This window comes from Petaurus breviceps, unplaced genomic scaffold (genome assembly GCF_028583685.1).
Source record: "Petaurus breviceps papuanus isolate PSGF00001 unplaced genomic scaffold, PetGlider_PUasm1.0 90740, whole genome shotgun sequence".
In the NCBI taxonomy this organism is placed as follows: domain Eukaryota; kingdom Metazoa; phylum Chordata; class Mammalia; order Diprotodontia; family Petauridae; genus Petaurus; species Petaurus breviceps.
The window spans coordinates 4,718,450-4,738,169 of NW_027187330.1; the positions used below are offsets into that span (position 1 = coordinate 4,718,450).

General features: G+C 40.1%; 1 protein-coding gene across 1 annotated transcript in view; it reads left to right on the forward strand.

Moving 5' to 3' along the window:
* The first annotated feature begins 1,253 nt into the window (after positions 1–1,253).
* Positions 1,254–19,720, forward strand: part of ABCC2 (ATP binding cassette subfamily C member 2) — a 64,372-nt gene continuing 45,905 nt past the window's right edge. Inside the window, exons 1-7 of the mRNA XM_069067057.1 lie at positions 1,254–1,286; positions 7,428–7,601; positions 12,949–13,074; positions 14,619–14,750; positions 15,246–15,365; positions 15,905–15,960; positions 19,202–19,433. Coding sequence (XP_068923158.1) covers positions 1,254–1,286; positions 7,428–7,601; positions 12,949–13,074; positions 14,619–14,750; positions 15,246–15,365; positions 15,905–15,960; positions 19,202–19,433 — 873 coding nt within the window. The remainder of the gene's footprint in view (positions 1,287–7,427; positions 7,602–12,948; positions 13,075–14,618; positions 14,751–15,245; positions 15,366–15,904; positions 15,961–19,201; positions 19,434–19,720) is intronic.

Genomic DNA, 19,720 nt, shown 5'->3' on the forward strand with positions numbered 1-19,720 from the left:
TGTAATAGTTGGACAGTTTGGAAACCTGTGTATTTGGATCTGTTTCTCTGTCTTGATAATTCTGTCTGTATACTCTGAAGTTCGGGGTGCTGACCTTTTTTCCCTGAAGTAGGTAAACAATACATATTTGACTGATTAAAGTAAGCTTGTTAACCCATTTTGAGTTGCTTTCCTTTATCAAAGCAGATCTAAGAACCTGTGTTGGCAGACACCCTGGGGACGCTGGGGTGCTTGCTGCTGCACAGGCCATGTCCCGGAGTTCTGAGGGTATCTGATGGGTGGATAACCAGTACTCAATTCACACCTAAGACTCCTAAGACTTATCTATAACCAGTAGGACCAGGAGAAATAAGAGGCAGGCTGAGGGAAAGTGGATTATATATGGTTACCCAAATGGAGTCTATGGAATCCTATACAGCTTCCAGAAGGTTGAGGAAGACTTAAGACTTGTAATATGGTCACATGTAGGAAAGATATGGATATGGTGTAAAAGGGCCTGCATTAAGGGAGTTCTGCCACTTATTAGGTATATGGTGTTACGTTAATTGTTTAACCTCTGTGGTCCTGTTTTCTCATCTGAAAAAACAAGGGGATTGAACTAGGTAACCTCTAAGAACCCTTCCAATTCTCAATATGTTCCTGTAGTCACTCTGTAATATACATGCTGGGAGGGGCAAAGAGAAATGTTGGACTTTGTGGTGCATCTGTCATGTCTATCAGGAAAGAAGGCCAGCCTGCTCTGATTTGAAGTCTCTACAGATGACACAATTAGGTATTTTTCTGTGGAAATCTACCTCTCCAAAGAGGTAGGAGATGGTGTATTAAGTGGCAAGGTATTCCTTACAGTTCAGTGGTTCTCAATGGAAGGAAAGATTTCTTATCCCATATTTTGGGCATTGCCTAAGCTCTCAAGGTGGTTCTTTAAACACTGTCATCCAGTGTTTAAGATGAAAGATATGATCTGGCTAGCACTTTGAGAACCAGTGATCCTGCCTGATGGTTCCCTAGTGCAGTCACATGTCTATCTTCTGGGATTGTACAAACATTCTCCCAGCTATGAGGTTAAAGATTAAATAACATGTGTCTCCAGGCCAAGAGACTCTGCTCTTAGTTGGAGGGTAAGATCATTATCCCCACCCATCAGTCTCTTATAGAGAATATGCCGTGTTGTTCGCTTACTATAAGCACAGAGAAAAGGAAGTAAGGAGAGGAATTGTGATTCACAGTAGAAGCTCGTGAACAAACTAGGAATCATGTTGGAAGAATTCTGCAATTCTACCTTCTGGGTAAGCACTTTGCTTTTTTATTCTTGCTGAAGACCCTTCTCTAATGCTCAGGATGAATGTCTGATTAGCCCAAGATGACCCTTAGAAGGTCTAGAGAAATTGATCTTTCAATTAGTCTATGGAGGTTGTTTCTTTGAGTTAAGGCGTTGCATCTCCAAGATGTTCCAAATGGAATGATGATAGTGACTTTGGAAAGGAGTAGTCCATTCATCCTTTATAACCCATTTGTATAGGTGGATGGATTAGTTTATCAAATTGAAATCATAAACTCTTGGAAGGGGCCTTAGAGGACATTGAATCTAATCCCCTCATTGAGATTTTGATAGGAGGAAGAATTGACTTTTGAGAGGTAAAGAGGAGGAGTTTGATTTTAGGCATGTTGAGACTGAAGGGTCAGTGAGAATTCCCAAGTAGAAAGATTCCATTATTAATTGAAGGAATGCGACTAGAACACTGGAGAAAAGACAGGAGTAGAGAGGTAGATTTAGGAATAACTGTGTCAAGGTAATGATAGCTGAATCATGAAAGAGGCTAAGTTCTTTTGGGAAGAAAGGATAGAGAGAGAAGAAGAGAAAGGCTGAAGACAAAATCCTGGATAAGCTCAAATTTAAGGGGAACAATGAAGAAGAGGAGATAGTGGTCAGAGAAGTAGGATGTAAACCAGTATAATATAGAATATATATAATGGAGGAATTTTAGAGGAGAGGTGGTCTGTACAATGTCAAAAGATGCAGAAAATTAAAAAATAACCACTGAAAGGAATTCATTAGGGTGATTAAACTGTCATTGGTGACCTTCTAGGGAGTAATTTCAGTAGAGTGGAGGTGATTGGTGGAGAGGAGAAGAAATTGTAGGGGGTTGATTAAGGCATGATTGGAAAGGAACCCACAGCTTTTTTTCTTTCTATTTTTCCTTTTCTTTCCTTTTTTTTCCTTTGTTTTCAGAGGTGGAGTGGAAGCAGATAGCCTGATTACGTATTTAGAAGTAAAAGGATAGTACTTTAATGGGCTAACAGTCAAATTAAATCATTTTTCAGAATGAGAAGAGGTGAATGTTTGAAGACCCAGAGGAAGGAGCCAGTAGGCAGGAAGATATGGAAATTATTAGAGATAGGGGATAATTGACAGAGGAGGTAGGAGGGGAGTGGGATCAAAAGGCACAGATGGAGAGATTAACTTTCCAAAGGCAGAGGGATGTTTCTCCTAAGGAAGCAAGGAAGATAGAATGCTAATATCGATAGACATTCATAGATTGGTTAGTGGTTATATCTCAGGGTTGAGAGGGAAAAGAGACTGAATGAAGAATTCATGGTGGGAAAAGTAATTGTGAGATAGCTATTGTCATAAACCCAATCAGTAAGATATGATTGAAAGGGTTACAAAGCAACTGTTTGTTATTTTTCCTTTTACTCAAAACTTTTGGCAAGCATAAATCTAGTAGATGATAATGGCTTAACCCTATAGTGCATTTATTCCTAAAGGATTTTTGTTTGTTGTTGTATATACTATGTTATCCTATTTAGGACCCAACTATCCATTTTAAAATTCCGAAAAAATTTCTGGATTTGATTTTTATTTGTAAAGAAGGCTCAGAGGGGCGGCTAGTGAATAGAGCACCGGCCCTGGAGTCAGGAGGACCTGAGTTCAAATCTGGCCTCAGACACTTAACACACACACACACAAAAACTAGCTGTGTGACTGTGGGCAAGTCACTTAACCCCAACTGCGCTCCAAAAAGCAAAAAAAAAAAAAAGGCTCAGAAAAATCTTAATTCAGGCATGATAGGGAAAGTTAGGTCTAATATTTTAAAGAATAGAAAAAAGGCAACCTGGAAGTTTTTTCTTGAATGCTAAAGATACTTGAACGTATCTAGGAAATTGATTCAAAGCTTCCAAAATAAATTCCTAAACCTTTTGGTTTTGTAAATCTGCATTAAAAACTTTTCAGCATGCCATTTGAAAAATAAATTACTATTTCTAAATTAAATGTTGAAGTTTAGAAGGGGGAACTTTTTTTGGGAAAAATGAAAGCTTCTTATGAGTCCCTGAAATAGAAAGACTATAGGAGTGTCATCCAGGAATTTTTTAAATTAAATTTTATTTTTAATTTCGAGCTCTTAAACAGCAAAAAGAGCATTTCTGTACACATAGCAGAACATGAAAAGAGGATTCTGTGTGAAGCCATGAAGCTACATTTCATGCCCCTTACTTTCTTTAAAAAAAAAAAAAAAGCTTCTTTGTACTCTTGTTTTGTTTATTTGTTTGCTGTTTATTTCAAAGTTCTTACTCAGCTCCGGTCTTTTTACCAGAAATGTCTGATAGTCCTCTATTTCATTAAAAAAACATTCCCCCTTACTCCCCTCTTACCCGCCCCCCCCAAGGATCCCAAGGATTGGACTCTGGTGGTTTTCAGAGTAAGTTGTTCTAGGCTGTAAGACTATACCTTTTGTCATTTAGAATACTGTATTCTAAGATCTCTCTTCGAGAAGCTTCTAGGACTTGGCCAGGCCTTGCTATTTCAACTACCTCTTTCTGGATGTTTGCAGTATTCTATCTTGTATGTGGGAGATCTGGATTTTTGGCTATGGCTTTTCCTGGACTTCTCCTTTAGGGGTTTCTTTTGGTGGATTGAGGCAAATTGCAGGTTTTTGTTGGAACAGGTGCTGGGGGAGTGAGGGGGATGGGCAGCCTGTATCTATCTGCATTCAAGAAATCATCTTCTAACCAAAGTTTCAAAGGAAATCTAGAGTTCCCAAAAGTCTGTTACAGAGTTTGAAACAATTTAACTGAGTGTACAGAGTCCCCAAAGAGACCTTTTGGAGAACCTTTTGGCTTTGGATAATTGTTCCATTCATATTATAAATTGTTCCATTCATATTATATAAGTTCCATTCATATAAAAAAAAAAGACCTACAGCTTTTTTTGGGGGGGGGTATGGGAGAGGATCTAGACCTATAATTTCAGCCATGCTAGGAACTCCCAGTATGGAAATCCCCTCCACAAATGCAAATAGACAACTCCTCTGTCAATGATTTACCTGTCATCACAAAGATCTACCTGACTTACATAAGTTACATCTTAGGTACCTAAATTTAATGCTATATAAACATGACTAGAACATGACATGGAGAGGAAAGAATTACTTACCTCCAAAATACTAAAAGGGGATAATCTTGGAAAGAAATCATGCCCGTCCTTTTAAGAGCTGTATTTGGAAGTGTTGCTTTTCTTAGTTCTTCTTAAAACATAAAGGAGATGGAGAACCAATGTGATCTCTGTCTCCTCATTGACAAAGCTATGCATCCATGTGGTGGTCCTGGTAAGGAACCACTGCTACCAAAGAACTGATTTCAGATAGAGATAATGAAATAGCAACCAAAACATGATGTGAAGGAAAAGCCTGTGAATCTTCCATTTCATAGTACAGAAGAGATCACAAAGAATATTGAGTACTGAGAAGCAATGAGGCATAGAAAAATGGTGGGGAGAAATAAACCCATAGAATTTGCCCTTATTAGCATTAGACATATCAGCTCAATAAAGAACCATAAATAGAGGAATGATAAATTACAGAACCATAATAGAAATGAGCAAACCCATGAACTTTGCCTTAGCTGATAGTAGACAGGTTGGCATCACAGAAATCCACATGCAATGAGTAGCAGCTCAATGTACTCCTTTCCTGGTACTGTTGATCACATGGAAGTCATAGGTCCTGAGGTAAAGGAGGACCCATCAGAGGAGAAAATTTTGTTTGACACTTTCCAGAAAATGGGAGGCAAGTTTATCTGATAGTAGAGTGGCTCTTATATAAGCCATTCCATACTTTTGGCTGTGTTAAATGTAACCTGATCTAAATTTTAATAGTATTGTTATTTTGAATAATATTAACCTGACTGCTTTTAGAAAAACTAATGGCTCTTTTGGAGAGAAAAATGAACCAAACACTGATATTTCTAGGGTTTCTTCAGGAAAGACTTTCTGAGCAGCTTCCCAAAATTATATTTGGTTTGTTATGTCTAGTCTCCTAGAATCAGCTATAAGACTTGATTTACCCTCATTTCCTCAGTTACCTTAATTACCAGTTCTGAGGGCCAAATCTGGTCAGTAATGATGACAGCTGATATCTCTATAGCACTTTATGGTTCACAAAGCATTTCCCTCATAGCAATCCTTTTGACAGGGAGAAGTATCATTATTTCTATTTTACAGATGAGGAAACTAAGGCTAAGAGAATTGAGGTAACTTTCACATAGGTTCCAAACCTTATGACTCCATACCCAACACTTTTTCTATTATTCCATGCTAGTATTCACTGGGGGGAAAAAAACCAGGAAAACAGAATCCTGTGATACTTGGGCTTTGATTCAGGCATTGTATCAGGAGGTAAGGGCCAGTTTAAAAAGTAGAAACTATGGAGAGGCATTTATGGTACTGCCTAGTACAGGATAGGGGAAGCAGCTGCTAATGGAGCCTGCTTCTGGGTGGACAAGCCATCTGAGAGACAGATGACTTGTTGCTGTGTTTGGAAATAGGACCTTTGGCAAGAGCAAGAAAGAATTGAATTTGAAAAGCTGAATCTGCAATGACCCTCCTTAACTGAGGAGTCTTAGAATCCTGATGACCTTCCATCTAGTCAGGCAAATGCCTACCCTGGAGAGGCATTTCTAGACCTTCGCATTACTTTTATGACTAAGAAGAGACAAGAGAAGACCAGTTTTTGCCTCCTCTATCTTCCCATGCAGAGGAGGAATGGTTTTCCATTTAAGGGTTTTCCTGGGAGTTGTTAGTTCCTCATTGGTACCTGTAAGAGGTAGCAATGATTTTGTGTGGGGAGAGAAGAGAGGAGATGAGAATGATCACTTATGTATTTTCCTGTGAGTTACCTTTTATATTGCCTTGATTAAATACTTTGATATTTGGTTTATGGTTTCTGCAAAGTCTATGAAGAAATGGTGATTAGAATCAGAATCAGAGTTCAAGTAACATTTTCATCATTAAAATGACATAAAATGTAGGAAAGTTCCTTCTGATCTCACAAGAAAAGCAATGAAAACAGGTGAGAGAGAGCCTAGGACACCTTAGTACTAAAGTCCCTTCCTGCCGAGGATTTACTCTCATAAGGGTGGACACAGGTTTGGGAATTGTATCCAGAAATTAGAATAGCTGGAAAAGGCGAGTGTTTTGTTGCTTAGTCATTTTCCGGTTGTGCCCAACTCTTCATGATCCTTTTTAGGGATTTTCTTGGCAAAGATACGGGAGTGGTTTGTCATCTTGCTCTAGCTCATTTTATAAATGAGGAAATTGAGTCAAATAAAGTGATTCTTTTTTGAAGTTTTCTTGCCAAATTCACTGGAGTGGTTTGCCATTTCCTTCTCCAGCACATTTTACAGGTAAAGAAACTGAGGCAAACAAGACTAAGTGACTAGCCCAAGGTCACACAGCTAGTAAGAGGCTAGAATTGAACTCAGATCTTCCTGACTCCAGGTCTGGCACTCTATCCACTGTGCCACCTAGCTGCCCAAGTATTATATTACTTGCCACCCAAGAGGCAAGTATTGCAGTTGAATTTTGCCTTAGATAACTAAGGGGGAAATCTCTGATGTTTAAATATTTCTTTCCTCCATCTTATCTTTTTAACTTCCCAGAGCTCCTTACCTCCCTTCTACCTTGAGGTTCTAATCTTGGGTACATATGCAGGATTTTTTTTTATGCAAAACAAAAATGGGAGCCACAGTAACCCATTTTTATGCATGTGAACTAGGCCCATCTCTTTAGGCTGTACAATAAGAAGTCCAGGTGAAACCTAGAAAACAGGGCTCTACTTCACCCTGCATCTCCTCCTGTCTGAGTTTGACACTCCTCCTCCCCCAAGTAGGGCTCTAGGATACAACTCAGACTGTGATCAGCAAGGACAGGTCTTCTTTCTATAGGACTGCCCAGAGCAAATGAGAAGCGTTTTGTCTTACTAGGATGACTGGGAAACAGGGCTGAAGGTGAGGGACATTTACTTGGGGGTGAGTTAAATTTCAGTTGGAGGAGGAGAGCTATGATGTTTTAAAGAATTGTCTACTGAAAAATTGGAAAATACTGCTGCATAAAACAGATGTGCCTAATCTGGTTTCTCTCTCCCTTTCACCAGAATGCCTCATACCTGGACCGCCCAGATGCCGACTTACCTCTGTGCTTTGAACAAACTCTTCTGGTCTGGATACCTCTGGGCTTCCTTTGGCTTTTGGCCCCTTGGCATTTGTTCAACACATATAAATCCAGAACCAAAAAGTCATCTCTGACCAAGCTCTATGTCACAAAGCAGGTATGGTGCTCTCACCATTTCCCCATCCTCTGTCCCTTGGTCCATAGCAAGGAAGTCCAAGTAAAGAAATAAGGAAAGGGAAGTCACTTCACCCCAATTGACCTCCAAAAAGCAAAAAAAAAAAGAAAGAAAGAAGGAAGGAAATTTCTTCACCCCGTTACTCTGGTTCCTGTAACATCCCCACAGGATCCCAGATCTGCAGCTTGAAGGGATTTTACAGGCCTTTTAATCCAATTCTCTCATTTTACATCTAAGTCAAGACCTAGCAGATCTTTTTTTATTTTATTTTTTGCTTTTTGGAGGGCAATTGGGGTTAAGTGACTTGCCCAAGGTCACATGGCTAGTTTTTTGTGTTAAGTGTCTCAGGCTGGATTTGAACTCAGGTCCTCCTGACTCCAGGGCCGGTGCTCTATTCACTGTGCCACCTAACTGCCCCATGGGTTCATATTTCAAACCTATTTGTAGTCTCTAAAGTTCTATACCAGATTCCAACATTTCTGAATCTCCAACAAAAATAATACCAACATTTCTATTTGAAGTGCTTTAAATATGCAATCTTATTTGATCCTCAGAATAGCTTTATCATTGGAGCCTTAGGGTCCAAGCTTATATTATAAAGCTATTGTAATGCCCATGTCACAGATGAGGAAACAAAAACTTTTCTGGGTCAAGTGACTTGCCCAGTCATGCAATTATTATGTATTTGAAGGTGTTATGTATATGAGGTGAAATTTGAGCCCAAGAATTCTGGACTCCAAGTCCAGTTCTTATCTACTATGCCTTTGATAACATCAATCTAGAGTATGGGTTTCCATAATAATGAGTTGTTTTATGAAACAATATTTTAAAATTTTTCATTAGACAATTCTTCAAAACAACATGTCTGTCCTTCCTCCAGCTGAAGGTTAATTCATTCCCATACTACATAATCTTTTTAAGGAGAGGCACTTCATTCTTCCAAAGTCTTGTTAGAAGGGAACGTCTCCTGATAGCAAAGCACCTTAGATAATCTGGGAGGGGTGGGGAGATAGGTGTTTCTTTCTCTCCTCTGCACTGGGAATATCAGCTAACTAAAGAGATTGGGTTTTTACATCTTCAGCTATTTTGGAGATTTATCAAGTAAGGCTGTGAGTTATAATAATATTTATTGGTTGGGGGCCCCTGATTTGACCATCATTCCTCTGTAACCCATATGTCCAGTCTTCTCCCTCATTCCATGACTCTTAAAACATTTTCCCTGATTGTACAGGGATCAAAACTGACTTCATAATGTCAGATTGGATTCTTGTGTCCTATGATAAACATAACTTCTGACAATACAACCTTATTCTTTTGTTTTGTTTTTGCTTTTTGCAGGGGGAAGGCAGGGCAATTGGGGTTAAGTGACTTGCCCAAGGTCACAAGGCTAGTAAGTGTTAAGTGTCTGGGGCCGGATTTGAGCCCAGGTCCTATTGACTCCAGGGCTGGTGCGGTGTTCTATTCACTGTGCCACCTAGCCACCCCAATACAATCTTATTCTTAAACATGGATGTGGGTAGGTAAATAACAATTTCTCACATTTAGATAATATTTTAATATTTTCAAAGTACTTTCCTCCTATAACACTCCTTTAAGACACATGGGAATGATGGTTAAACTTATAAGTCAGGATTGGGGTGGGAATGGAGAGAAGGAAAGATTTAGAGTTATCAGAAGGTATCCCCTTGTGGGAAGAGGATTCAACCTTAAAATTTCAATTTGTTACTCTAGAGACAGTTTAGGGGCTGGGTATTGGGGAGAAATAATGTTACAGTATCCCAAGAGGTATAGGAAGAGATTCTGGGAATTTGGAGCAAAGTGCAAATACTATTCTATGTATGCTTCAGAAAGATCTTGACAGGCTAGGATATTGGGCTAAATCTAATAAGACAAGATTTGATAGGGATAAATATAAAGTCTTTTACTTGGGTTCCAAAAAATCTACTTCACAGGGGTGGCTAGGTGGCTTAGTGAATAGAGCACCAACCCTGGAGTCAGGAGGACCTGAGTTCAAATCCAGCCTCAGTCACTTAACACTTACTAGCCGTGTGAACTTGGGCAAATCACTTAACCCCAATTGCCCAGACTTCCTCTCTCCAGAAAGCCAAAAAAAAAATCTACTTCACAAGTACAAGGTGAAAGAGATATGGTTAGGCAACAGTTTGCCTGAGAAAACCTAGGACTTTAAAAAAGTGAGCTATTAACTGAATATGAGTCAACATTGAACAGCCAAGAAAGCAATGTAATCTTAGATTACACTTAAAGAGGGATAGCCTCTAGGGATGGAGAGGTGATTGGCCCCTTGTACTCTGCCCTCATCAGAATACTTCTGGAGCATTGTTTTCAGTTCTGGGTGACACATAAGGATATTAATAAGTGGGCAAGTGTCCAGAGGAGGGCAACCAGCATGGAAGGGCCTTGAGTTAACACTATAAGGAACAACAGCAACAATACAATGAATCCCATTAAAATCCAACGAAAATATTTAAATATGAAAAACCAACAAGTGAAAGAAGAGTAGTTGAAAGAATTGGGGATATTTAGCCTGCAGAAGGGAAGACTTTGGGACCATGACAGCTGTTATCAAGCATCTAACGAAGTGTCATAGAGAAGGAGGAATTAGACTTCTTGGCTCTGGAGAGCATCATGGGATCAATGGGTAGAGTTTGTGAAGAGGCAGATTTTGATTTGATGGAAGGAAAAGCTTCCTAACAAGGAGAGCTGTCTATAAGAGGAAAGAGCTGCTTCAGGACCTCACCAGAGGCCTTCTGACTAAGGATGGAGGACCCGTGGTTAAGTTCATTGCAGAGGGGATCCTTTTGCAGGTATATATTTTAGAGAAGATGGTCCCTGAAGTTCCCTCCAGCTATGTGATTCTGTGATCATCCTTTTGTGTGTGTGTTGGGGTGTGTCTTCAAGGGGCTTGTCAGGTTTTCCTCTGGGCATGACTTCTTCCATTTCACCACCATTAGTGGTAGTTGGTGCTGTTGGGATAGCACCACCAGCAGGCTACTCCCCCCACTGATCCAGATGGCAATTACTCCATGGCTTACATAGATTGCCTTTCTAAATTTCTCTAACAAAAAATATCCAACCAAATGACCAACATTTTGGTGGCACAGGTCTTTCAGAACTTAGATTGGCTGGCTATTCTTCAGATGACAGTTGTCTATACTATCACTAGGCTTCTACTTGAAGCTACTGTTCCAGGGTCAGGTCACCTCCGTGTCACAATGAGGCATTGTAAGAGGAAGAGCCTACCAGCAGAACCACCAAATTAACGTAAATGCTTATTAATAGTAACAAAACTAAACAGTGCTCTATTTTAAAATTTATTCAAACATCAAACTTGAAGACAAAGGAAAAGGAGACAAAACCTGAGTAGAAGCAATAATACTGTCTTTTCTAAATAATTAGAAACCACTGAACTTTGACTTGTGTCTCTCTTAACTGTGGCTTAAGTCCTCAAAAATTAATCACGTAGTTGATTTAATACTTAAATAGTTGCTCTTAAATGATAATTAGATACTTAAATATTTAATAATAAAAACTGAATTGTATTTGATATTAGATTCTTATTTAATTATTAAATCCATATTCTTATGATATTTTAAGACTTACAAAGCACTTTTTAAAAATAACAGTCTTGTGAAATAAGCTAAGTATCATTGTTACAGGTGAGTAAGCCAAGTCTCTGAGTAGTTAAGCATTTTGCCTATGATTACATAGCCAGTAAGTGTCTTAGGTATGTTCACACTCAGGTCTCCTGACTCTAGGTTCCTATCCAGTACCCCTTCTATCTATGTGGACTCTGCATATCACCCCCTGCTTTTTTCCTGTCCTTATCTCCCATAATATTTTGCCTGAGAGTTCATTCTCTAGGGGAAATGGAAGTAGCCTGAAGTATCTACAGCAGGTGGTATAACCAGAAGGCAAAAAGCCATAACCCTGGGGAAACCTCTTTGTGCACAGTATCAAGTATGTCTGAAAATCTAGAACTTAGGCAATCTAGAACATAGAAAACTAATAGGCAGAGCCAGGGGCTCTTTCTCGTTGTCCAAGTAGGTTAGAGTTAGGGTTAGAGTTGGAGGGTTAGGGTTAGGCCAAGAATCCCAATCACAATGTCAATGCATCTGGTTTTCCATCAGTCCTTGCTGTGTTGAGTACAGATACATCTGGAATTTCAGTGGAACAAGCAGGGACTCTGGAATAAGAGAATCCTGACAGTTCCAGCAGTCACAAACAGTGGTACCTGGGACAAATCACCTTCCTGGACCTGAGTTTCTTCGTCTGAAAAAGAGGGGTTTGGATTAGATGGCCTTGGACACCCTTTCCAGACCTAGATACTTTATCCTTTGAATGGCATTCACTGATGTGGTAACAGGTTTCCCATACTGTTCTATGGGGAGCTGTCCATGGCCGAGACTCATTCATCGGGTCCTAGATTTAGAGATCATATTGTCCAACCACTTTGATTTAGAGGTGAGGGAAAAGAGATTCAGACATGTGACTTGGTAGAAAGTACCAGATGTCACAGACTGGGATTTGTAGCCAGATTGAAATGCTTGTTTGATCACACTGTGCTACAGAAAAGGAATAGTAGTAGGCTAATCTTCAAAGACCAAGGGTTCAAAAGGCTATTGAGAAATATTGATAACGCTGAATGAGTTAGATTTAGAAATCTCTCTTTGTGGCATGGTTAGAGTTGTTCGTGTCATTGGACTCCTGCCGAATGGGAATCCAAGCAGGAAATGACTCAGCCTTTCATTTTCCCAGTTTTGCCCTTTGGAGCATGATGTTTCCAAATTGTTGACTTCTATATCTGGATCATTGATTTAAAGCTTGTGGGGACCTTCAAGATTACTTAGTCCAAGTCCTTCATTTTATAGATTTAAATGATGGATTAGATGTTTCCTGTGGGAACCAATGTATATCATTTGTAAATTGTTTGTATTAGAAACATTCAGTTTCACAAGAACTCAAAGGGTCACAGATATAGTGTGAGAGTTTAAGGGGGTTCTTAACCTTTTGGGTATCACGGACCCTTTAGCAGTATGGGGAAGCCTTATGGACCTCTTCTCAGAATAATGTTTTTAAATAAAATATAAATTTTAAAATATACATACAATACAAACTAAAATATGCGTAAATAAAATTAAGAGTGACAAAGGAAACAGATTATATTAAAATACTGTTATAAAATTTTTTTTAAGTTCATAGACCCCAGGTTAAAAGCTCCTGATGTCATACGATTCACTGGCTTTCTACTTCTGTAGAGCCTAGAGAGTGACCTCTTACTGACATTAGCTTTTTTTTTTTCTCTTCCCAGGTGCTTGTTGTGTTACTCTTAATGACATCAGTCATAGAGTTGGTCTTCACCATTGTTGAAGGTTGGGGTCAGACCCCTGGTCCTGCTGTTCAGTACACCAATCTATGTCTTTCCATAGTCACCTGGGTAAGAAGTTTTACAAGCCTCTGAGCTTGAAATTCATTCTCTTGGGATGTAATGAGAACAATCCATAACTAAGAGTCACTGCATTATACTTGTCTTAGATCTAGAAGAGTCCTTAGAGATACTTTAGTCCAGTCTCTTCATTTTCTTAATGAGGGAACTGAATCAAACAGAGAATATGTGACTAGCAAATTACTGGGATTAGAACTCAGGTCTTCTAATACCCAGTCCAATGGACTTTCCACCCTGACTTGAATATTGCTTCTAAGGGAGCTGCTGGTACAATAAGAGGAAGCAAATTATAAAAAGGGTAAAACTGCAAAACAGATCATTTTAGGTTTTTAGCTTTCTATTAAGCATGAATTTGTGGAGTCATTTCCCGAAGTGAAATGAGAGCTTTAAGGATTCAAATAATAGAATTATGTAAAGTAAATACAATTCACCATTTATTAAGTAGATAGCTATTCTAGGTTCTAGGGTCATTACAAAGTTTAGAGAAGAAATGGCCCCTGACCCAACACTGGATGAAGGTCTAAGCACAGATAATTGGAACATGTAATAATTTGTGAGAAGGTGCCAAACCAAGCATTTCTGAGGCAGAATGTCTTCCCCACTGGGACAGATGGGGAAACTGAAGCTCAGTGGCAAAGCCAAGACTGGGACCTATACCTTCTTTCTGTACCAGCATGCTGCTTCCTGGAGTGTGAGCTAGATTTTCTTATATCCTCCCATCTAAGTATGGAGGATGATGTGTGAGTTTCTTGATTTAAGCAGAGAGAGAAATTCAACTCATATGAATGTAAAAATAATCACCCCAAACTAAATCTGATCCTAGGTAGCTAGAGACAGTAGAAAGCTGTCTAGTATTATTTGTATAAAACTTCCCAAAGGGGGTTGTGGAGAAACCACCGGAGTTCGATTCCTTTTTTCCCCTGGACAATGTAGGTACAGAAGTAGGTGGAAGAGATAAGGCAGCTAGCTAGCTTCGATTTGCTTTGGCTAATATTAATAGGATGTATAGGGGTGGCCAGGTAACACAGTGAGTAAGAGCGCCAGCCACAGAGTCAGGATAACCTGGGATCGAATCTGGGCTCAGACACTTAGCACCCACCCAGAAACACCTGGCTGTGTAACCTTGAGCAAGTTACTTAACCCCAATTGCTTTAAAAAAAAAAAGGATGTATAGGCACAAAGATTTTCCATCTTTCCATCTTTAGTCTGTCTTCAATCTCACTCTTATAGATTCATTTTGGTGGGTTTAGAAGTCTTTTTCTCTTTTGACTCCCCATAGTTCCTCATTCAAATAGAGAGGATATCACATCTTAAGTGTTATTAAATGTAGTTCAATGCTAGCTGATAACCAGAGGGGTGACTGGAGGGTTGCTTCCAAGGGTCTGGGGGTGGGGAAGAAGGGCATTGCCAGGGGAAAGGGAAACAAAAATCCCTGGCTACCATTTTTTCTTGGGTTTGTCTTTCCCCACCTCCATCGCTGATTTCATCATTTTGTTAGTGAACAATGTTTTTAAAAAACATGACTTCCTCTTCAGCTCCTGGTTTTGGTGATCCATCACTGCAGGAGATGGTGCATGAAGGACTCTTGGCTGCTTTATATCTTCTGGGTTCTCTCTCTGGTCTGTGGGGTTTTCCAGTTACAGACTCTTATCCGGATCCTCTTAAAGGTTAGAGAAGGGAGAAAGGAGAAGGGGAATGAGAGAAGAGGGGAACAAGAATACTTTAAGTTTAAGGAAATTGGGTTCCAGCTGGAGTTGTGATTGTGGGACTATCAAGTTTTTTGTTCTATTTTTTGTTTTTTCAAATAGATTAATAATGAAAATAACAATAATATACAAATAATGAAATATATTTATTGGTTCTAATCATTGGGAAAAGATCTGGTCAATCTTGAACAGGGGTTCTTGACCTTTTTGTGTGTCATCACCTACTTTGGCAATGTCTTTGAACTCTTTGGACCCTTCTTCAAAATAATGCTTATAAGTACATAAAATAAAATATGTAGGATTACAGGAAACCAATCATATTAAAATGTAATTGTCAAAATAATTTTTAAAAAAACAAGCTCATGGATCCCAGCTTAATAACACTTGGTCTAGAATCACTGTGGAGGTACAAGCTATGATGTTCTGGGATTTTTTTGACAATTTTTTTCTCTTTAGGGAAGCAATTCCAATATCGTCGGATTCTGCCTATATTTCATCTCCTATGGTATTCAGGTCCTTATTGTGATAATTTCATCCTTTTCAGAGAGGACTCCAGAAACCAAAACATCGTCAAATGTGAGATTTTGAAATTTTGGCTCCCTATGTCATGGGCTAGTCAGTCAGCCATTCAATTAACACATATTTATTAAATGATTAATATGTTAGGCAGTATGCTAGGTGTTGGGGATACAAAACGAAAAGCGAAACAGTTCCTGTCCTCAAAAGCTTAGATTTCTTTTAGCCTTTTGAGAAATGGCAGTCTCAGTAGTCCCATAGATGGATACAGGAAACCCAGGATAGGTTGGTAGACACCCTTTCAAGGTGTCAAAAACAAGGGGGGCCTGTAGCATTGACTTGTTGCCTTTAGAAGGATCTCCTAGTCTTCAGCCCAGGACCTTTATATAACAGTTATTTTGTAGGAAACGCCTGATGTACCAGTTATTAGCATGTTGAGAACTTCAAACGTGTTCAACGAACACTTTTGATTGACAGATTACCAGGCCACAGATTAATCCTGGGGTAATGTCTGCCCTGTGGGAGAATTAACTTTTCCTCATCTCAGAATTTCTTGTTGTGCTTATGTCTAATTGTTTTTGTTTTCTATGTTCTTGCAGAATCCATCAGCCACGGCCTCATTTTTTAGTTCCATTACCTTTAGTTGGTTTGACAGGTAGGACATACCTTGGGTACGGGTTGGTCCTTTAGCAATGTTTCTTCCCCTTCCTCCTCGTTCTTTCTAGAAGACATGGAAAGTTACATAAGAGGGGTATGGAGACAGTCTATGATTCCCTTTTGCTCTAGGCATAAAGTAAGCTTGAACTGTTGTTTGTAATTGATAATTACCCACAATCTGTCTTTAATCCTACTATTATCGATTCATTTTGTTGGGTTTTTTGCCTTTTTTTTGAGGGACAATTGTGGTTAAGTGACTTGCCCAAGGTCACACAGCTAGTAAGTGTTAAGTTTCTGAGGTCAGATTTGAACTCAGGTCCTCCTAACTCCAGGGCTGGTGATTTTGTTGGTTTTTGAAGTCTTTTTTTGACTCTCACAGTTTTCCGATTCAAATACAGAGGACAATACATTTTAAGTGTTATTGTTTCATTCACTGCTAGCTGATAACCAGATGCGTGACCTGGGGTTTGCTTCCTAGGATTTAGGGATGGGGAAGAAGGTCATTGACAGGGGAAAGGGAGACAAACATCCCTGGCTGTAATTTTTAACAGTCCAAATATACAAATGAAATGTGTGCATTGGCATCAATTTGTTGCACAAGAACTGATAGCAGCCAGAAGAGATTCTGAGTGACTGTAGGCACAGGACTAGGGATAGGCTACAGGCAGTTATTGCCCAATGGGCAGCTAGGTGGTATAATGGATAGAGTCGGGTCTGGAGGTAGGAAGACCTGAGTTCAGATCTGGCCTCAGACACTTACGAGCTGTGTGACCCTGGTCAAGTCACTTAACCCTATTTGCCTCAGTTTCCTCATCTATAAAATTAGTTGGAGAAGGAAATGATAAACCACTCAAGTATCTTTGCCAAGAAAACCCTGAATGGGGTCACAGAAAGTCAGACACACCAGCCAAGTTAGCTTCCCCCTTCTAGGTCAAAACTTGATGTTCCCTGGAAGTTTGTCCCAAAATATACCACGATTAATTTCAACATATATTTATCAGGTAAGGCCCTGTAATAGATATCCTGGGAGATAAAAAAAAGAAGAAGAAAAGATATGATCCTTGCCCTAGAGAGCTTACAGTCTAATAGCAGGCACGTTTTTGTTCAGTTATTTCAGTGATGTCCAACTCTTTGTGACCGCATTTGGGGTTTTCTTGGCAGAGATGCTGGGGATGGTTAACTATTTCCTTCTCCAGTTTATTTTGCAGATGAAGAAACTGAGGCAACATTAAGTGACTCACCCAGGGTTACACAGCTGTTAAGTGTCTGAGGTCAGTTTTGAACTCAGGGACTTGAGTCTTCCTTATATTGGGCTAAGCATTCTATGCACTATGGTGCCACCTAGCTACACATAGCTGAAATAACAAGCCTTTATGTGAGGCCTTATATATATGATACAGATGGTCCTTCCACACTTCTAAGAAGGAAAAAAGCAGTTTCAGCCAGGCTTTTCCTAAAGGACTTCATAGAGACAGTCTTGATGGATGGATAGACTTTGGATAGTCAGAGGTGTGGCTAGGGCACTGGGCTTAGAGTCAGGCAGACCTGAATTTGATTCCTGTCTCAGATACAAGCTGTGTGATCCCGGGCAGGTGAGTTTCCTCATCTGTAAAATGGGAATAATAATAACACCCACCTCTCAGGCTATTATGAGGACCAAATGATATAACACGTGTAAAGTGCTTTGCAAACCGGAAAGTGAATGTGTAAATGCTAGCTAGTGAATGTGTAAATGCTAGCTAATCAAGCTTGTGGCGAAGAGTCATTCTGGCAAGAGGAAAAATCATGAGTGAAGATATTGAGGCAAAAAAAAGCAAAAAGCAAGTTGACAAAATTATGAGCAGTGCAGTATGGATAGGGAGGGGCAGGAGATACAATTGGAAAGGCTGAGCAAGATCATGGAGGAGGAATGCCAAGTTAAGAAGTCTAGAACTGGGGACTCACTGAGCAGGGGAGGTGACCTAATCCACCCAGTACTCTGGGAAGATTGATCTGATGGCATTTTGTTGTGCTAGAGGGATTAGATACAAGGGTGGGGAACCTGTGACCTTGAGGCCACATGTAACCCCCCAGGTCCTCAAGTGAGGCCTTTCACTGAGTCCAGGCTTCACAGAACAAAGCCCTGGATTTGTTCTGTGAAACTTGGACTCAGTCAGAAGGACACACCCAAGGACCTAGAAGGCCACATGTGGCTTTGAGGCTGCAGTTTTCACACCCCTGGATTAGAAGCTGAGAGAGCCTATAGAAAGGGAGGCCAGTTAGGAGACCACTGTTTAGCAAAACAGTATAAAAGATGATTGGGAAGAATTCAGCCATAGAGGTCAGTGTGAGCTAAGAAGGCCTGAATGTCAATGGTGGTAGTGGAAATGGCAGTAGAAGTACAGGTGTGAAGATGATTCTAGAGAAAAAATGTACAGGATTCAATTGGAGGTGAGTGTTCGAGAACAAGGAAAGAATCAATGAGGACATTGGGCTGTGTTTGTCCTTTGTTTTCAAAGAGGACCATGGCATCAGGGAAATGATGACATGACTTGAAGTTGACTTTGATTTGAGTGAGGGAGGGCTAGACATTGGGAGGGGTGGCTAGATGGGGCAGTGAATAGAGCACCAGCTCTGGAATGAGGAGGACCTGAGTTCAAATCTGGCCTCAGACACTTAACACTTACCAGTCCTGTGACCTTGGGCAAGTCACTTAACCCCAATTACCTTGCTCTCTCCCTCCAAAAAGAAAAAAAAAGGAAAGGAAAAGAAGAGAAGAGAAGAGAAAAGGAAAGGAAAGGAAAGTAGCAACAAAGGGAAGAGTCAATAATGTTAAATGCTGTAGAGAGATCCAGGAGGATTTAGTGGTTGCTGGTGACTCTTGAGCTGTTTCCAGTAGAATGTTAGAATAGGAGACAGATAATAGGGAGATGATGAGCAGGTGATAAGGAGGTGGTTTCGGTAAGATGAATTATTTAGGAAATTAGTAAGGGAAAAAATGAAGAAAACCCTGGAGTGTGACCTTGGGCAAGTCACTTAACCCCAATTGCCCTGCCCCTCCCCTCCTCCAAAAAGAAAAAGAAGGAGAAAAAATGGAGGAAATAGGAGGATGGAGAAGGCTGCAGAGTCAAGTGAAGGTGATGTATTTGGGTTTTGGTTTGTTTTTCAGAAGGTGAGAGGGGAAGGCTGTAGAGGAGAAGGTGACATTGGAAGGTCTCTCCTGGCTCTAGCTCAATGATCCTGTGAACTTTCTTTTCCAGTATCATTGTGAAAGGCTATAAACAGCCCTTGACCTTGGAAGATGTCTGGGATTTGAATGAAGAAGAGAAAACGGAAGCAGTCTCCAAGATATTTGAAAAGTACATGCAGGTAGAGGTAAAGAAGGCTAAGAAGGCCCTGCAGAAACGGCAGCAGAAGAGGAAATCCCAGGAGACATCTGAAAGCAGGATGAATGGCCCAAGCACTAGTCAGAGCCAAGACAACCTCGTGTTGGTAACTTTCTCAGAGCACTGAACGCATGTGCGTGTGCATGTATGTGTGCATGTGCGAGTGTGTGTCCACACGCACATGCTTCCCTATCTTAGGTGGGGCATGTGACAAGAGCAGGGAGGGCCAAGTCCTATGTCTGTAAAGCACTTTACAATTCTCAATGTACTTTCAGATAGATTATTTCTTTGGACCCTCACCCTGATAGCAGCGGTACATGGGAAAGGAATCATCCTCACAGGCAGATAGGGACACTGAGGCTCAGAGAGATTCAAGTGACACAGCGTGAGGCT